The 18,931-nt window shown below is 40.2% G+C and overlaps 1 protein-coding gene across 1 annotated transcript in view; it reads right to left on the reverse strand.

Moving 5' to 3' along the window:
- ARHGAP10 (Rho GTPase activating protein 10) overlaps positions 1-18,931 on the reverse strand; it is a 317,977-nt gene that overhangs the window by 176,256 nt on the left and 122,790 nt on the right. The window contains exons 8-10 of the mRNA XM_045078333.1: positions 10,116-10,245; positions 7,213-7,319; positions 4,623-4,717 (exon numbers count right to left, since the gene is read on the reverse strand). Coding sequence (XP_044934268.1) covers positions 4,623-4,717; positions 7,213-7,319; positions 10,116-10,245 — 332 coding nt within the window. The remainder of the gene's footprint in view (positions 1-4,622; positions 4,718-7,212; positions 7,320-10,115; positions 10,246-18,931) is intronic.

Consider the following 18,931-nt stretch of genomic DNA (forward strand, 5'->3'; position numbering starts at 1 on the left):
CCTTTGGTAACATCAATTCTGAATAGATGTTTCCCTGCTTAAAAATAAAGAAATAAGCAAACACAAGAGGAGTCAATAATTTAACTAAAAAGTAACATAATCCTAGAGACTCAAGGAGACACATACACGAAGAAAGTTATTTTCTAAGTTAACCAAAAAGCTTTGGAAAAAGACACAAAATAAACATGTATTATTTTTGAAAAAATATTTCTATGATATTAGTATTTACATAAGACTGAATAGACTTATATAAATGTTAGATCCTATAAAGGGACTGTTTTCGTTCCAAGAATTCTGGGAAAATTTACAAAACAAACAAGATTTCCCACCTCCACACTGTTCAAAATGCATCACAGAAGCAATACTGAGAATACTGAGTAGGCAGCCAGATAAGAACCTGAAATTCAGGGAAAATATGTAGGTAGAGATAATAAATGCTGGAGTTACCAACATAAGGATGGCACTTAAAGCCATGAGGCTGGACAAGATAAAGGTTGAGGATGAGGAAAAGAGCTCTAAGATGAACATCAGAGAACTCCAACATCAAGAGGTCTGGGAAAGCAGCTAGCTGTAAATGAGTCTAAGAATCAAAAAGCCAGTGGGGTGGGAGAAACGATTGGGCAGATATGATGTTCTAGAAGTGAAGCAAGTAGGTCATGGAAGAGAGTGTGACTGGTCATGTCAGATGCTGCTGCTAGCGAAGAAGAGGAAAGACAGGGGCACCTGGGTGGCTCAGTGGGTTAAAGCTTCTGCCTTCGGCTCAGGTCATGATCCCAGAAGTTCTGGGATCAAGCCCAGCATCTCATCAGGCTCTCTGCTCAGCAGGGAGCTACTCCACAACTGCAGTGGAGAGGAGAAACAAAGACTGGAGACGGCTCAAAAAGGAGGAAGAAAATATGAGACCTTAATACAACAGCTTTCAAAGAAGTTTTGTTGTTTATTAGAGGAGAGAAATGGGCAACAGACAAAAGGGAAGACTGGTCAAGACAGGGTCTTTCATTGGTGATAGTGGTAGCCTTTTTTTTTTTAAGATGAATGAAAAAAAAATGTTTTGTGTGCTGATGAGAATAATCCAGTAGAAAAGGCCATCTGCAGGTTAAAGAAGATTGCTTCAGTGATATTGTGGAGTAGAAATATAGGATGAGAGAGAAGTGAACAGAGAGGCTCAGGAACACAGCTCGCACAAAGACGAAGGGAAGGCAGGGTGTCTGGACACAGTGATGGAGGGGGCGTTTATGACAGTGGATGATCTCTTTGCTTCTACTTTCACAACAAAATAGGACACAAAATTATCAGAAATGAGGCAGTGTCAGAGGCTCAGAAAGAGAAATATATGAAATATTCATCAACGAGGAGAATGAAGGAACCAGAAAATGTAACACAATTAGTAGTTAGAATTAATGGCTCATGTGGCTAGTGGTCATGAATCTGAAGTGATCCTGGGGAACACGGTTAAATACGTTTCTCCAGGAAGAGAGAAGGCAGAGTTTAGTTGGGGTTGTTCTGGCAAATCTAATAAAGGAAGAGAAAGACAATAGAGCATAATTAAAAGAGTGACTATAATGACTGACCATGAAATTAAAACCAGGTTAGAAAGGAAGTGAAGGTGTAAGAAACTGAGTAACAATAGGCTAAACTGATGAGAGAGGCTCTAAGGATGCTTACCAAGAAAGAAGCAGAGAAACCCAAAAGGTGGTGCCAAACAGAGAAAGCCTTGTGGCTGAGACTCTTAGGTGGCTGCTGGTCCTTGGAACGACAAGACCTAAGCAATGACCATGAGAGTGAATGGCTGAGGTTGGGTCAAGGACAAGACGAGCGAAGGAGAGGAGTTCCAGGAGTCAAGAAGCAAAGTGCCGAAAAGGATCATCTCAGGCAGTATTGAAATCACCAAGAATTATAAAAGGAGTAGAATTGGAAACAAACCATTTAAGTAGCTGAAGATTCTAAAAGCAGCTCAAAACACAGGAAAAAAGAAAAATACCGACAGCGGAGTGATTCACTTTGAGAATGAAACCATGTGAATAGGAAGGAAGGAAAGAAAGAATAAGATAGCCATAGGAATTTAAAAAAAAAAAAAAAAAGAGCAATAGCTGAAGATGGAGAGGTCCACGAAATTTGGGGCAATGAGCGTGGTGTAGCCATGGGGGGGTCCAATATTGCCAAAGCTGCCAATCTATACCCAGTCTCCCACTGGGTTTCCTCCTGAATGACCCACAGCAATCGAACTCAACATGACCACAGTTGAATTCATTGTTTTCCACCCTTGGGCCTCCTTGGTTTTCCATCTTAGCAAATGGTATTACCTAGTCGTTTAAGCCAGAAACCTTTCCCTCCTTTGCTCTATACTCCAACATTCAATTTGTCTCTAAATTTAGCTCTAAACTTCCGGCTCAGATGGATCCCTTAGTTTCCATTCCCACGGCTACCAACACTAACACAGCGCCTTTCATCTGTCCTTGCGGCCTGCAGGCTTTACTCTGCCAGAGTGGGTTTTTAAAAATATAAATGCCATTTAATGGACTGAACTAAAAAACCTCAATATCAGGCTACTGACAGCATCTCAAGCCTCTTCTCCTACTCCTCCTGGCTGCTCTAGTGCTGCTGGTCTCTCTGGGGCTCTCAAACGGACCACATCATCCCTTGGCTCCAGACCGTCACAGGAGCCATCCACTCTGCCTAGGAGTCTCAAGCCCAGCTGACTCCAAATAATCCATCAGTCATCAATTAGATGTCAGACCTTCTATATGCCTTTCTTCGACCATCTATCTAGACCAGATTAATGGTCCCCCAGCCACGATTTCCGAAAAAGCAGCTCTGGGTATCAACAGAAGTAAATTAGAGATGTCTACAAGGAGGAAGCTGAAAAAGTAAGGATCCAGGCCCCCTGACCCTACTTCAATAAGGGAACTTTCTTTTTTGTTTCACATATACATAAATGTAAGATTTTATTCGAAAAGCCTATAAACCTTATAAAGCAGTTTAAAAACCACTAGATCACCTCTAACATCTCCTGCCCCCTTCTCTATTTGTAAAGTAACTCCCCAGTAATCCCTGGTCAATCTAGGATCATCGTTGACCAAGTGCATTTGGCATGATCAAGTCTTAGAGAAAATACGGGGTTAGGCAAAAACAATAAACGCTCTATTAGAATGATATATGAAAGCCCTAGAAGTGTCCTGCTTTCAAATCAAATCAGATTAACCCCATTACATTTTCTGGTAGCAACACTGCTGACTCACCTCTGTCAGTTATTCAGGGACTGTCACAATTACAGATGATACTCAGACTTATAGTATAGTTGCTGAGTGGTAGAATGGGCTCCAGAGGCAGAATGCAGAAGTTCAAATCCCCGCCCTTCCACTTACCAACTCCATGTCCTTGGGAAAATCGCCTAAGCTCTCTGTGGCCCAGATTCCAATCATAAAATGGGAAGGATGATACCTGCCTGATAGGGCTGTGGTGAGGATTCAATGAGATAAATCACAGATGAATTCAGAACACCTGGCACTGTCTGACACTTAGGACTCAGTAAATGCCCACTACAGGTCGACACCCGCAGATGCTCAAGTTGTACTGCACAGCCTGAAACTCTTCTTAAGGTCTCTAAACCTGTCCTTATTGGTCTGAAACTGAACCCCTTCCACAATGACATTCTCTTTCATTTTATTCCAGCCTTGGCAAAATGCTTGTTCAACTACCTTTCTCATGATGGTGCCAAATTTATCATGGTGCCTAGCGGCATGCTTTTTATGTATGTGATCTCAGTTCATTTATTGGAAAGGAAAGCATAGCTCTCCCCTCTCTGCATCCAACCCATACACTAGGCTCCATCATCCGAGGGAAAAGGAAGGCTTAATTATTTTTGTATTCATGGATCCTGACATGAAATGAACTTTTATTACAGAAATCTCATACTGTAAACTTTTGTTATACAACTAAGAAACAGCCTTCTCTAAAGACCAGTGTTGCCAAAACCAGCACTGGTGAGGAACCACCATACTGTCAGACATTACTAAAGAAATATTCTATGAGTACCAAGATTTTTCTTAGTAGGACAGGAGGACACAGAAAGAAATGCCAGAGAAGTAATATTATCAGAAGTACATTTTTCTTTTTTTTTTAACTCCTTCCTCGCTGGCAAAGATTCTTTTATAATAACGGAAAGTCATACAAGGGAAAAGATAAGCAGTCTTTAAATAAACAGTTTGCCTATGAGCCTCCATCACATACAGAATACACACACCGAAAATTCCCACACACAAAAACGAGTATTGTTCTGCATTAACAACCCACCATCTCTCATCAGCTTTGTCACCCACTCCCTCACTTTCATTCATTATTCTTTCAGTGCCACAATTAGGCTTCAATCAACAATGAAATGCTTCAAGGTAATTTTTTAATTACTTATTAGAAGGACTTCAAACTCCAGCCAAGTCCAAGCTATCACTCCACAACTAAACACAGAGACGAAGACTAAACAGGTCAAAATAAATACAAAGCCTGGAAATGTAAAAAGATAAAATTCTTTCAGGCCAAGGAAATCTCAGTTTCAATTAACCTCTGTTTTTTAAATCATTTTTTATAGTACTCTTTCATTAAGTGCAAGAATTCTAATAAGTTACCGGTCAGCAGCTTCCACATCGAAGCAAAATCTTCTGTCAATGGAGTCAGTATGCCTCTTGGTACATTCTTTCAAAAAGAACACCTCTCCATCTCCCTGCAAAAAATCATTTTAAACATCCTCAAAAATTATAATATAGACACACTAAAGAGCCCTATATTGGGGAGGGGGTGCCCCAAGGTTCAAGAGATTTTTTTTTTAAAGATTTTATTTATTTGACAGAGATCACAAGTAGAAGGAGAGGCAGGCAGAGAGAGAGGAGGAAGCAGACTCCCTGCTGAGCAGAGAGCCCAATGTGGGGCTCGATCCCAGAACCCTGGGATCACAACCTGAGACGAAGGCAGAGGCTTAACCCACTGAGCCACCCAGGCGCCCCTCAAGTTTCAAGATTTTAAGTCCAGTTATCCTATTCTCTTTCAAACAAATCTGTTTAAACACTATTTATAATCTTTCTTTTTAAGACTTTATTTATATGAGAGAGAGAGAGAGATCGAGAGAAAGAGAAAGCATGAGTGGGGGAAGGGGCAGAGGGAGAGGGAGAAGCAGACTGGCTGCTGAGCAGGGGTCCGACATGGGGCTAGATCCCAGGACCCAGAGATCATGACTTGAGCCAAAGGCAGATGCTTAACTGACTGAGCCATCCAGGCATCCTTATTTATAATTTTAATCATTTATGTCATCCTCTTCTCCTTAAAGTTTTCTAGATCTTACTTTGATTACAGTAACACTAAACCAGACCTCATGAGCACTAATTTTAAAAGACAGATTAACAACAGTTTCCCCATGCCAGAATATTTGCTATTCTTTTATTACACTCTTTTTTAAAAAGGAATAATTTTTAATTCATACTATGTGACATCATATGAAACAGGCAATATATGACCATTCTTGACCTATAAAAACTTCAATTCTATATGAATCTACCTAAAAGGTATTATGTATCAAAAGGCCACGTAGCTACTGTGATCATAGGAAGCAAGAACCACTCAATCAATGCGGGTTTTGTTTCCAGAGAAGATCACTCTGAATTCATATTTAATTTGTTTTAATAAGGCACTGTTTTACCTCGCTAAACCATCCATAATGGAAGCAATGCAGGAACACAGGTTCTAAGGAAAAAACTCTAAGACCCCATGTACCTCCTTCTAGAACATTGTTATATTTTCTAAAATAGGAGAATCTCTAAGTAATATTAAACAAACATTCAAGTATGCCAATATTCAAAATGCCGCAGTCATGTGACATTCTGAAATACACTTCTATTCTGAAGCGTATTTTTTATTATGTGATGGTTAAACAGAGACATCACTAAGCAGACATGCATTAGCACCTGAATTAGTCCTGACAGGAACCTTATACTCAATCTTAAGCCCAACAGCCTTTACGAGTGATATCCTCACTTCTTCCTCTTCTCCATGGCCTTGATTTTCCACATCTATTTCATTATCACAAAAACTATGCCTGTATTATAAGCTGTTTTAAACATATTTCACGAAGAGGCAAAGTATCTGTAAACAGAAACCCAAGCAAATCATGCCCATCTACCCAATAAGCTATGTCTTCCCCACTTTTTTAATGTGTTACCAATTGTATTCAATATTGGTGGAAGAGCTTTGCCTCCAGACTATCAATTATTGCTATGAGGTGTCATTTCTTTTTTTTTTTTTTAAGATTTTATTTATTCATTTGACAGGCAGTGATCACAAGTAGGCAGAGAGGCAGGCAGAGAGAGAGGAGGAGGAAGAAGGCTCCCCACTGAGCAGAGAGCCCAACGAGGGGCTCGATCCCAGGACCCTGGGATCATGACCTGAGCCGAAGGCAGAGGCTTTAACCCACTGAGCCACCCAGGCTCCCCTGAGGTGCCATTTCTATTTAAAACCCAAATAACGATCATCTTCCCTACAGAGCCAATTCCTGAGGTCTTTTTGCTACCTTGTGTTTTTTTGTAATTTATTTCTGTGGGAGGAGTAGTTAACTAACTGGGAATGGCCTAAGTGAGAACTTTGTAAGTCTAAATGTAAAGCAACAAAATTCACTACAAACTATCTACTGTACAATGTTTTAGGGCTGTGAATACACATGTGCATATCAGATCTTTGCAAATACCATCCTGACAGAACAATGAATTGTGAAAGCTCATTATACGTGTTCATTTTATCCTCCAAGAACAGTGACATAAAAGGATTCTATTCCTGACCATAAAAACCCATACATACAATCCAAAAACCACAAGAATTGTTGTTCACTGGCCTACTTTATTTAGAAAGAAAATAAAGATTTTAATCCTAAAATCAAAATATAATGTCTTTATCATTAGAGAATATAAACAACATTAAAATGTCAGCCTCGGACTCTGGGTGGCTCAGTGGGTTAAGCATCTGCCTTTGGCTCAGGTCATGATCCTGGGATTCTGGGATGGAGTCCCGTGTCGGGCTCCCAGTTCAGTGGGGAGACTGCTTCTCCCTCTGTCTCTGCCCCCTCTCTGATCATGCTCTCTCTCAAGGAAATAAAACCAATAAAACAATGAATAAAACGTCAGCCTCAAAAACTACCTCTCATATAGAACACATAATATATAATCAAATACTTACAAGTTTTCCCCCAGATCTGTGCTCAAACGGGATTATGTTGAACTTCTTGGCAGCTTTCCGATACATGCAGTAGTGTTTGACCCAACTGGAACCAAATGGAGCAGGCCCTTTAACAAGAAGTAGAACTTTACATTTTTCCTCATAAATAAGCAGATACACAGAGTTTCAAACATATTACTAAAGAGGAAAAACCCATTAAGCATCAACTAATAAGCTCAAGGAAACAAACCAGCAACACTGTTGATTCCAATTTAAAAAGCAAAAAAGTAGGGAAAATAAGAAGGCTAAGAGATTATTTGAGAGAAGATTCAATACTTTTCACCAACAAAGCAATGAGTTGAAGACATACTCTTCAAACAGTTTGCCAGACTGGGCCATTATCTTACACCTAAAAATCTCTTCATTGTGAACTATATTTTTTGTTTATTTCCAGGTATTAAGATCTCACAAGGGTTTCAAGTATTCCATTCAATGTACGTGATGGGTTTGCATTCGGTTCTGGCCTCTCAAAATGATGCAATCAAAGAATCACAATGCTGAGAAAAAGCATCTAGTCCAGCATCTACAGGAGTGTTAAACTCACTATAGCAACTTGGTAGGCAGCTGTCCTTACTAACGACGGTAAAGCTAAGCTTTAAAATGAAAACTGAAGCACAGAGAGGTGAGCGGTTCACATACAACCAGAACATTCTCAGAACCTCTTTTTACCTCTTGTAAAGTCAGTCTTATCACCACCTGAGCTCTTGGAAGACAGGGGTCTGTGTGAGGAATACCTAGCAATCTAGTATAAACCAGTAAAAGTCCAATCATAACAAAATTAACTCCCTAAAGAAGTTGACAGTTGTGTTTTTACCAAGTAAAGATTAAAAAAAAAAAAAAAGTAACACCTTTTATCACCATCATTTTGCCTGCAAACAAAATTTCTATACCTAAAAATCAAGAAGGACAAGCTTAGGAGGGAAAAAAGAACTCATTCAAAAGGAATCCACTGAGCTTTAAAAATTAGCCATTCACATTGTTTTGGGGGCAGTAGGGAATGAAAAATGTTACTAGACCATAGTAAATCTCACCTCAGGTCATCAGGAGTGCAAAAACCAAAATCCAGGGACCACTGGTGTGTGTGTTACAAATAGCTAGCATTTGTATCCTATTCTATGGTTCAGAACATACTGTGCAGATATTTCACTAAATACTAAGAAAAATGGATGAATGGATGGTTCATTATTATCTCTTTAATTTTAAAGAACTTAAGCTTAGACCAAATGCCCGAAAAATGACAAAGCCTATCCTCAAAATGGAGTCTCTGTTCCCTAACACCAACATCTTCGCATTCATTAAGCCACTGTCCTTTCCTGACTCCCATCTGACCCGAGCATATAGGCTTTTCCACAGCTGTCCACACTCCAGGTAATATCCTAGATAGCGTGACACGGACTGACAATTCCAGCATTCAGAACCTGTGATCTAGGGGAAATTCTCTCCATTTTCTCAACGGTGCTTCCATTTTCTCAATGGTAAATGGAGTAACAGTAATGGAGTAACAATAGTACTGTGCACTTCATAGGGGTTTTTTAATGGATTAAATGAGACAAGGTGTATAAAAAGTTTAGCAAGGTATCTGGCATACAGTTAATAAGAGTAGATGTTGCCCCTAATGTTTTCATTCTGTTCTTCCAACTAGACTCAGCCCACTTCCTCTTAAAGACAGTAAGTTGAACAACAGCTATAAATCTAAAAATTAAAGTCTCCTATAACTTTCATCAGGGGCATATAATACAAAAATTCTATCCTTCTTATGTCTCCAACCTACACATTAATTTAGTTATTTCCAATTCAAAACAAACTGAGATTAAAAAGCTAAAGCATCAGAAAGATTCCAAGTTCTATTCGCCATGCAACTCCTCTTTGTGAGACATGAAGACTGTGGGAAGCACAGACTGAATAAGGACAAATGGAAAAAGACCCACTGTGCCGGCCACAGATGCATTAACTTCACTTGGAAGCGTAGCTACCCCACAGCTCTTCCCTGAGTACACTCTCCTACTCCAGCAGTCGGTTGGAAAGTCTTGTAAATCAGCCACACTACTGAAAACTGAAAGGCGCTGGGCTACAGTTAGGTGTGGGAAGGCAGGAAAACAGCAAATACAGAAACATTTTCGCATTCGCCTCCCGTCTACTAAACAGTACTCGGGTTCTACAGTTAATGAAGTAAAGTTTAAAAGCTGAACAGTTAAAATACGACCAAACTATCAAAAAGTCTGTAAGAATTTTTAGGTGCCTTAATTTTCAAAATAAGGACACTTTATACACCGCATATCCACTGAGAGCAACAATACTAAAACTTCCATGAGATAAGTTAGAATGCCATCTAGGACTATTTTTTATAGCCATCTGCAATCACCCTGATAATTTTAGCAAGAACAAATGATCTCAGATCGGTGTGGAAAGAACTGATGTAAAGGAATAGGAGGAATATGTCCCTGTTGACTTGAGCATGGAGAAGGAGGGCTGTGGGAGGGGGAGGGTGTGCATATGTATATGAATGTGCATATGCGTGTGCGTAGGTGATAAGGACGGTGAGGGATGAAGGGAAGGGAGGAAAAATACCTCGCCTCGCTTTCAGCCTTACACCAAGTTCTGGCATCCTTATAAGCAAGTTTTAGCCAAGTGTGATGCAGAATTCCAGGGTGCATCTGGAAAGTGGGGTGCTCCTTGAGTTCCTAATTTCACTGTCCTTTCCCTAGAGCAAGAATGTGTTTTCCCCCACAATACAAAATATACCTTCTAAGACAAGAGGGGGCAAAGGAAGTGGTAGGAATAACTGTTCCAAAAAGGAGTAATTACAGTAAGAGTTTTAAAGTAATTTTTCATTAGTTATTTATCACTGCTGGAGGTCCTCTTACTTTTTTCCTGTACATACAAGTAGCCTTCTGCCGTGAACTGACTTGCTCGTTTATGGTCTTTGGGATTCTGTCTTATTTTGTTCATAAGCTCTTCCACTTCTGACCTTGTTCCTTCAAAACGATTCCGTGTCTGAAATAGATTAAAAAAAAAAAAAAAGTAAGTTTTAAGTTCTCATATGACCTTTTCCATGTACATTTTTAAGTCTCTGGATAACTATAATTAAATTGGTAGGATTTTCCTATAAAATTCTTGAAATATACCCATCACTTCCAGTGTGTCTCTTTGTGAAGATTACCGTTAAAAGAAAAAAAATTAGTGGTAGAATAGCTAATAGAGGAGTCTAAGCTAAGGTAACTGAAGGTTCTTTACTCTTGAAGCTTTGAACACCAAGAATGCTTGTGTTATTCAACATAAGAATTCATAGCTCCACATCCCACAATATTACTAAATCTTAGATTTTTTTTTTTTTTTAAGTATGTCATAAAAGATCTGGGAAGTCTTTCCTTTGCACAATCAATCTGACTCACTAGTATTATACCAGCAGTATTAGGTACTCAGAACCTAAAAAAGTTAATTCTTCTCTGCCAACTGATAAATATGAGGTCATTTTTTGCAGGTCATGGTAGTTGCACTTGAAATGACATTTCTCAGATAAAGGAGAGCGGGGGAAGGAATCTCATGTACAAATAATGTCTTTGATATCTGGAGAGACAAATCACATTTCTGAAACCCAGGAGACTTGGAGTGCTAATATCTCTGTCACACAGACACAGTGGAAACATACATGTGAGGTGAAGTGACGAAATTACCGAGGCAAGCATGATGAGTCAGCACCGCCAAGTTTCTGGACATGTCTTTTATCCACACTCTAAAATAACTGTATTAACACCCAAAAACTGCTGATGTGAAATTGTGAAGAAGTGGAGATAAAAAAAAATTTTTTATTGAAATCCCTCCCCTCTCCTCCCTGCAATGAAAGAGGTTACCAAGGGTCCTAGAACAGCAAAATGGTAGAATGGTACACATTTATTTTAGGGGAATGGGAGTCTGATAAATGTGGATTGCAAAGTGGAAAACTTATCTGAAGACGCTTACCTTAAACACAAGCTGAGAGTACAAAAAAAAAAAAAAAAAAAATATATATATATATATATATATATATGTACTAGAACAAAACGCAGGATTGCAAGGAGAGTGGGACTCATCTATTAACGGCCGGTCGGTCCCCTCCTTCCCTTCCTAGTTCTCATGCCTCCAGGATTTCTTGTCCCCATTTTAATACCAATGATACCCTGATTTTATTTATTTGCCTCCTTTGTCACGTTACTTAGATTTCTCTCAACCCTCACTTCTTCCTGAATGTGTGTCTGTGTGTGTATAATATTTATATATATAAAGACTTTAGAGATATTGCAGGTTTGGTTCCAGATCACTGCAATAGAGTGAATATTGTGATTAAGCAAGTCAAATGAATTTTGGAGTCTCCTAGTATATATAAAAGTTATGTTTACACTATACTGTCGTCTATTAAGTACACAATAGAATTATTTCTTAAAAATGTACATATCAAAAAAAAACAAAAAATGTACATATTTTACGTGTAAAATGCTATTTGCTTAAAAAACACCATCATCTGAGCTTTCAGTCATAATCATTTTGCTGGTGGAGGATCTTGCTTTGATATTGACGGCTGCTGACTGACCAGGGTGGTGGCTGCTGAAGGCTGGGGTGGCTGGGCCTTTTTTTTTTTTTTTAAAGACTTATTTATTTATTTACTTGACAGAGAGAGATCACAAGTAGGCAGAGATCTAGGCAGAGAGGAGGAAGCAGGCTCCCTGCTGAGCAGAGAGCCCGATGTGGGGCTCGATCCTCGGACCCCGAGATCATGACCTGAGCCGAAGGGAGAGGCTTATTAACCCACTGAGCCACCCAGGTGCCCCTGGGGCAATGTTTTGAAATAAGACAACAAGGATATTTGGTAGCATTTTGCCCATGATAGAACTTCTTTCCAGATTGGACTCAACCCTCTCAAACCCTGCTGCTATTTTATCAACCAAATTTACAGAATGTTCTAACTTCTTTGTTGTCATTTTAACCAACCTTCACAGCATCTTCACCAGCAGTAGCTTCCATCTCAGGAAGCCGCTTTCTTTGCTCATGCATAAAAAGCAACTCATCTGTTCTAGATTTATCATGAGATTGTAGCAATTCAGTCCCTTCTTCAGGCTCTACTTCTAATTCTGGTTCTCTTAGTGTTCCCACCCCATCTGCAGTTACTGCCTCCACTGAAGCCTTGAACCCCTCAAAGTCATCCTTGAGAGTTGGAATCAGCTTCTTCCAATCTCCTGCTTATGTTGATATTTTGACCTCTTCCCGTGAATCACGAATGTTCTTCGTGGCATCTAGCTCGCAATGGTGGGCTTAGAACATTCAGTAAAGCACGCCGTTAACAGATGTGCTGTCATCCAGACCTTGTTGTTCCTGCCATTCACAGAGCACAGGTGGAGTAGATTCAGTCTAATGCTCAAGGGCTCTACGATTTTCAGAATGAACACCGGCTTCAACTTAAAGTCATCAGCTACATTAGCCTCTGACAAGAGAGTCAGCCCATCCCTTGAAGCTTTGAAGCCAAACATTATCAACATTGAAACCTGCTGTGTAGCAAGGCCACCTTCATGAATTTTCTTAGCTGGAGCTTCTGGATGGAGCTACTTGCTGTGTCTTCTCCATCAGCCCACGCCACTTCGCCTCACACTCGTCCATTAGGAAGACAGCTTCTTCCCTAAAACCTCATGAACCAATCTCTGCCAGCTTCCAGCTTTTCTTCTGCAGCTTCCTCACCTCTCTGAGCCTTCAAAGAACTGAAGAGAATTAGGGCCTTGCTCTAGATTAGGCTTTCGCTTAAGGCAATGTTGTGGCTCGTTTGATCTTCTATCCAGACCGCTCCAACTCTCTCCATAACAGCAATAAGAGCATTTTGCTTTCTTAGCATCCATGTGTTCACTGGAGTAGCACCTTTAATTTCCTTCAAGAATTTCTCCTTTGCACTCACAACTTGGCTAACTGTTTGGGGCAAAACACCTAGGTTTCAGCCTATCTGAGCTTTCGACATGTCTATCTCACTAAGGTTTCTTCTAGCTTTTGATTTAATGTGTGACTCTTCCTTTCACTTGAACACTTAAAGGCCAATATAGGGTTATTTACCAGCCGAATCTCAATATTGTTGTGTCTCAGAGAACAGGGAAGCCTGAGCAGAGGGAGAAAGATGGGGGTAGGTGTGGGACGGCTGGTCAGTGGAGCAGTCAGAACACACACATTCACTGATTACGTTCACTATCGTATGCGGGCACAGTCTGTGGCACCCCAAAACAATTACAATAGTAACATCAAAGATCATGGATCATGATCACAAATGTAATAATAATGAAAAGGCCTGAATTATCACGAGAATTATCCAAATATGAGACAGACAGACAAGGTAAGCAACTGCTACTGTAAAAATAACACAACATTGTATGACATAGATTGCCGTAGACCTTCAATTTGTAAAAAACAAAAACAAATAAACAAAAAAAAACCCCACAGGATCTTTGAAGCTTAAAAAAGCAAAGCACAACAGAGTGAGGCATGCCTGTACATACACACAGATACAGATACGTGCATGCCGTGTGTACAGATGCCGGCACGCACACACACACACAAGCACACACTTGCACACACGTTGACATTCCTGTTAATCTCATGAGTTGCACCCAATACTTTCATTACTTATAGTAATGCTCAAATTGTCCTGGGATTGGACCAGCAGGGGCCCCTTCTAGCTGAATCTTGAATCTTTTGAGACACTCCCTTAATTGTGCAGTTCCTTACTTTCTGGTCCCAAAAGGAGTCTGATACAGTCTGGTCACAGTGTGTCACAGTTAAAGGGGTGTCACTACTTCTGTGTGTTCTTGGCAGACAGAAAAACTACACAGATGTATATATATGTACACAAAGATAGGTGGGGTTTTCCTTTACATACATACATTTCTATGTGTCGCTATACTAAAAAAACTCACATGTTCACACCAACAAGTGTAACCCCAATCCAATACTCCAGTTTCTTTCTAGCCTATCCCTTCCCAATTTGGAAGATTTGTTTATTTATTTGACAGAGAGAGAGAGTACGTGCATGAGCACACACAGGCAGAGGGAGAGGAAGACAGAATCTCAAGCAGACTGAAGCAGGCTCCCTGCTCACCCTGAGATCATGGCCTGAGCCAAAATCAAGAGTCAGGAGCCTAACTAAACCACCCAGGCACCCCTCCCTTCCTGATTTGATACATTTCTTTCCAGAGAGTGAGAACTCCAGCTCCCATTATTCTCAATCTATTTACTTACTTGTTCAATTAACACATCTGCTCCATATAATCAATCTCCCAAACACTTCAGCTGTCTCTTCTGCAGGCTGCCTCTCTACCCTCCCCACCCCCCATCATCCCCACTTTGCCTGCTGCAGACCTCGCCGCGGAGTACCACCTGCCTTACTGTCTGACTTTCTCAGATGCATACGACTCTGCACTGGGGAGGGAGGAGAATGATTTTACCATTTTAGGTAAATTATGAATAAGAGTGAAAATTGCATTTTTTATTTTTTTATAAAGATTTTATTTATTTATTTGAGAGAGAGAGCATGGGGGGAGGAGGGGGTCAGAGGAAGAGGCAGACTTCCCGTGGAGCAGGGAACCGGACAGGACTCAGTCCCAGGACCCTGGGACCATGACCTCAGCCAAAGGCAGACATTTAAGCAACTGAGCCACCAGGTATCCCTACATTTTTTAAAATTTGAATATAAATAATAGAATGGCTAGAAACTCACAATCTCCCATTCTAAGTTCCAGGTAAATATTATCATCAAATAATAACAATGTTAGACTGGAAACAGTACAGTAAGTGACCCGTAGAGTGTTTACACTGTGGCTGGCACAACTGAAAATACTTTTTGGTGCTTTATCTTCAAAATAACCTCTAAGATCGTCTGTGCTATCCATTGTCAATAAAAAGGAAAAGGAAATTCCTTTCCTAGCATGCTTTCCTAAATATATTTCCAAATAAACCAGTCTTAAATTAAGGCTTATAAATTCAATATATTATTACATCACCTCTTTGGGAGGAGGATTCAATTTGAGGACCAGGCTGGAAATCAGACACATTTGAGTATGTCTAGAAACCTGGTGAGTCAGGCTTAACATAGGTTCACTCCCATAGTAAGGGGAAAAGGAAGACGTGAGAGAGAAGGAGCTTTACACAGTGTCATACCCAGAAATAAAGCTTTCAAGGCAGAGGGAAAAGGCTGATTCCAAGCACAGATAGCCATGTTAAGTTTTCCCATCCTCGCCCCATGACCTCATTCAGAGAGGAAAGGAAGGCAAAGTATAATTAAAAATACAAAAAAGGAGAGTTCCTTGGTGGCTCAGTGGTTAAGGATCTGCCTTTGGCTCAGATCATGATCCCAGGGTCCTGGCATCGAGCCCTACAGTGGGCTCCCTGCTCAGTGAGAAAAGAAACTTTCGGGGCACCTGGGTGGCTCAGTGGGTTAAGCCTCTGCCTTCAGCTCAGGTCATGATCCCAGGGTCCTGGGATGGAGCCCCGCATCGGGCTCTCTGCTCGGCAGGGAGCCTGCTTCCTCCTCTCTCTCTGCCTGCCTCTCTGCCTGCTTGTGATCTCTGTCAGATAAATAAATAAAATCTTTAATACAAAAAAGGTTTCATGAACAGCTGTAAACCATGAGGGTGGGTTCCATGCAGCCCTGCTTTAGTAACCTTGCAAAATAACATAACAGAAAAGAGGTAAGGCCCTACACACACACGCACCCTCACTGGAATCCCCATATTCCCCTCAAACGTCCCCGTGCAGGGGGAGGTGGCAGAAAAAGGAACAGCAGGCAACAGACCCCAGGTGAAAAGGTAATAGAGTCTAAATCCCATGTAAGATACCTTCCATGGGGATGAGGGAAACACAGTTTAGAACTGGTAAGAGGAGATTCACCCGTGGGGCCTAAATCTTTGTTTCTACAATTGAAGGGACTCTTGTGTTACCCACAAATTGCTGAGGTCTGGGCAATACATTCCCCAGCTCCTATGTTAACAGGCCCCAGAAATGCGATGAGAGACCCATTTATATCCCAGCACAGAATCTGAAACCAACCACCATGGTCACTTGGAAGGAGTCCACCCAAGTTCCAATGCTGGACCTGACCCAAAAGCAGTAGGACAGCAGGAAGTTACTGTCCTCAGTGTCCTCATCTGTAAAATATGAATGACAAAATCTATATCATAGGACTTCTATGAAGACGAAATGTGCAAATTCCAAATAAAGCACACGGGTAATGGCTGGTCCACAGTAACAAAATAAATGTAGATGACATTACTACTACATACTACGATGACTATTACACTGTCACCATAAAGTGACAGTTATTCCCTGTCAAAGGATAAAGGAAAATCTTCAATATCAGACTAACAGTTCATTGTTGTAAAGCTGATTGTAAGCGAAAGTATACTTTTAAAAATTTCTTCAGAATATAAAAACGAATCCACAACATTATAAAATAGAAAGAGAGAAGGAGCATAAACAGTTCTGCCTTGGGGGCAGAAAGAAAATGTTTAAAAGCGATTAAAAGTGACCATAAATCTATCTCTCAGGGGCACCTGGGTGGCTCAGAGGGTTAAGCTTCTGCCTTCGGCTCAGGTCATGATCCCGGGGTCCTGGGATCGGGCCCCGCATCGGGCTCTCTGCTCGGCGGGGAGCCTGCTTCCTCCTCTCTCTCTGCCTGCCTCTCTGTGTACTTGTGATTTCTCTCTGTCCAATGAATAGGTGGAATATTTAAAAAAAAAAAAAAAAAAAAAAAAAAAAAAAAAAAAAAAAAAATCTATCTCTCAGAAATAAGCACTTTCATATTTTTACACAATCACTTCCAATCCCTCAAAAAAAAAAAAAAAGTAATTTATTGTTTCAGTGTTCTACTTTTCTCACAACACTGTAGCAAAAATATTTGGGCATATTCTTAAAATCTTAACTATTCTTAGGCTCTTCTGGGGATTCTTCATGAATTCTAAGATTTCTCAAATTATATTTCCTTCTAGGAAGAATTCTATTCTAGTTTCTCTTTCCCCACATTCTTCTGGGGATAAAGATAACAAAAGTTTAAATTTAGTTTTTTAAAATATACTTCAATTTTGATGCAACTTATATTTTTCTTGAAAATCTATTTTCTAAAAGCCATCTTGCGGTTTTGCTTTTCATGTTTTACTCTGGATTATGGAAAGTCGAAGAGGAATAAATTGCTTTCAAAAAAATAAAAGAGGTGTTACCATTTTTACAACAGAAAAGGTGAAACCAGATGGGGAAAACTAGGTTGTTTTCATTTTTAAGTAACTTTTACCTTTTTTCTGATTTTATAAAAGGATCTTGCTGTTTTTTACTACAAATACTTAAAAGTTGACCAAAATTATCCATATCTTTAGAGCACACAGATAGTTAATGTTAAGGTTTTAATATTTGGGTCTACTTCCTTAATAAATAAATATACACTGCATAAAAAAAAAAGACATATAACTGGGATTTTTGTAATCTGTAGTTTTCTATCGCCAGCCTTTTCCCTTTATTACACTAAAAGCTGGTATCATCAGGGAATGAGCAAAATGGCCAAGAAATGACCAAAGCACAGCAACACTCGGGTACAGTGGGCGGGTACCACGGAAGGAGTGGCCCACGTTTCAAAGGCGTTGGCGTTTCTGAAGGGAAAAGAATGAACTAGGAACAAACAGAAACAGCAGAGACACCTGGACCAGGTGTTCTCAGAACTGCAGGTGAGGTGGAAAGAGGAGGCTCTGGATGAAAGCGTTCTGGGAGCAGCATCAGACACAGAATAAAAGAGGTGAGTATTTAGAGAAGAGTTCTTCGGGCCGTTTACTGATGAGGACCCTTGAATTGCAGAGGATACGGAGATATTTTCCAGCCAACCATTCTTTGCCCATTTCTCTATGGGAAATGACTGTTATCAAAGGTAAGTTAACTTCAGAATGTCGTAAGGATATTAACCAAGTTATTTTCCAAACCATTTTAAGGGATAGCTTATTTTTAGGTTTTGCTTCTAAAACTTCATGACCGAGCATTGCTCATTTTCACTGAAATATTTAATCTCTCAAAATCATTCTGGTGTAAATAAGGTAACCATATCCCTTGTACTACACAGGAGTGTTACAGACTACGTCCATCCACAAGCAAGCTGTGCAGGGATAGTTTCATGGAAGCACCTGGGAGACACCCACCCCTCACCCCAGATACCCAGGCAGAGCCAGCTTCATGGGCACATAGGCCGTGTAACAACACAGGACCTTGTGCTCAGAAAGTCACAGGCTTGGTTTAATACTCTGCTGTTACAGTCTTGAAATTCCTCATTTTAAAATAAGGATCCTGCCTTCCCATTTACACTGGCCTCAAAAATTATGGAACCCATTCTGCCTGAAGGTTCTCATCCAGGCCAGCCCTGCATTTGACAGATGACATCCAGACAGGAGAAGTAAATTTCCACAAGTTATACAGCCAGGTGGTGGAGGGAAAAAAAAATCGAGAGTATAATTAATCTTCTAAACCAACTATATTACGTTCTTTTTACAAAACTGCATTCCATTCTCTGCAAAAGTACTCTGAAAAATCGCAGCAACATTAGACTGTTCTACTACCTACAGAGACAATTTTAAAATTAGAACTAATCTATACATACAGATACATTTTGACGTTTTTTTAGAATTCTGTTCCACTATAGTCACTG

Source organism: Mustela putorius, unplaced genomic scaffold, assembly GCF_011764305.1.
Source record: "Mustela putorius furo isolate JIRA1106 unplaced genomic scaffold, ASM1176430v1.1 tig00000242_pilon_pilon_pilon, whole genome shotgun sequence".
Taxonomy (NCBI): Eukaryota; Metazoa; Chordata; class Mammalia; order Carnivora; family Mustelidae; genus Mustela; species Mustela putorius.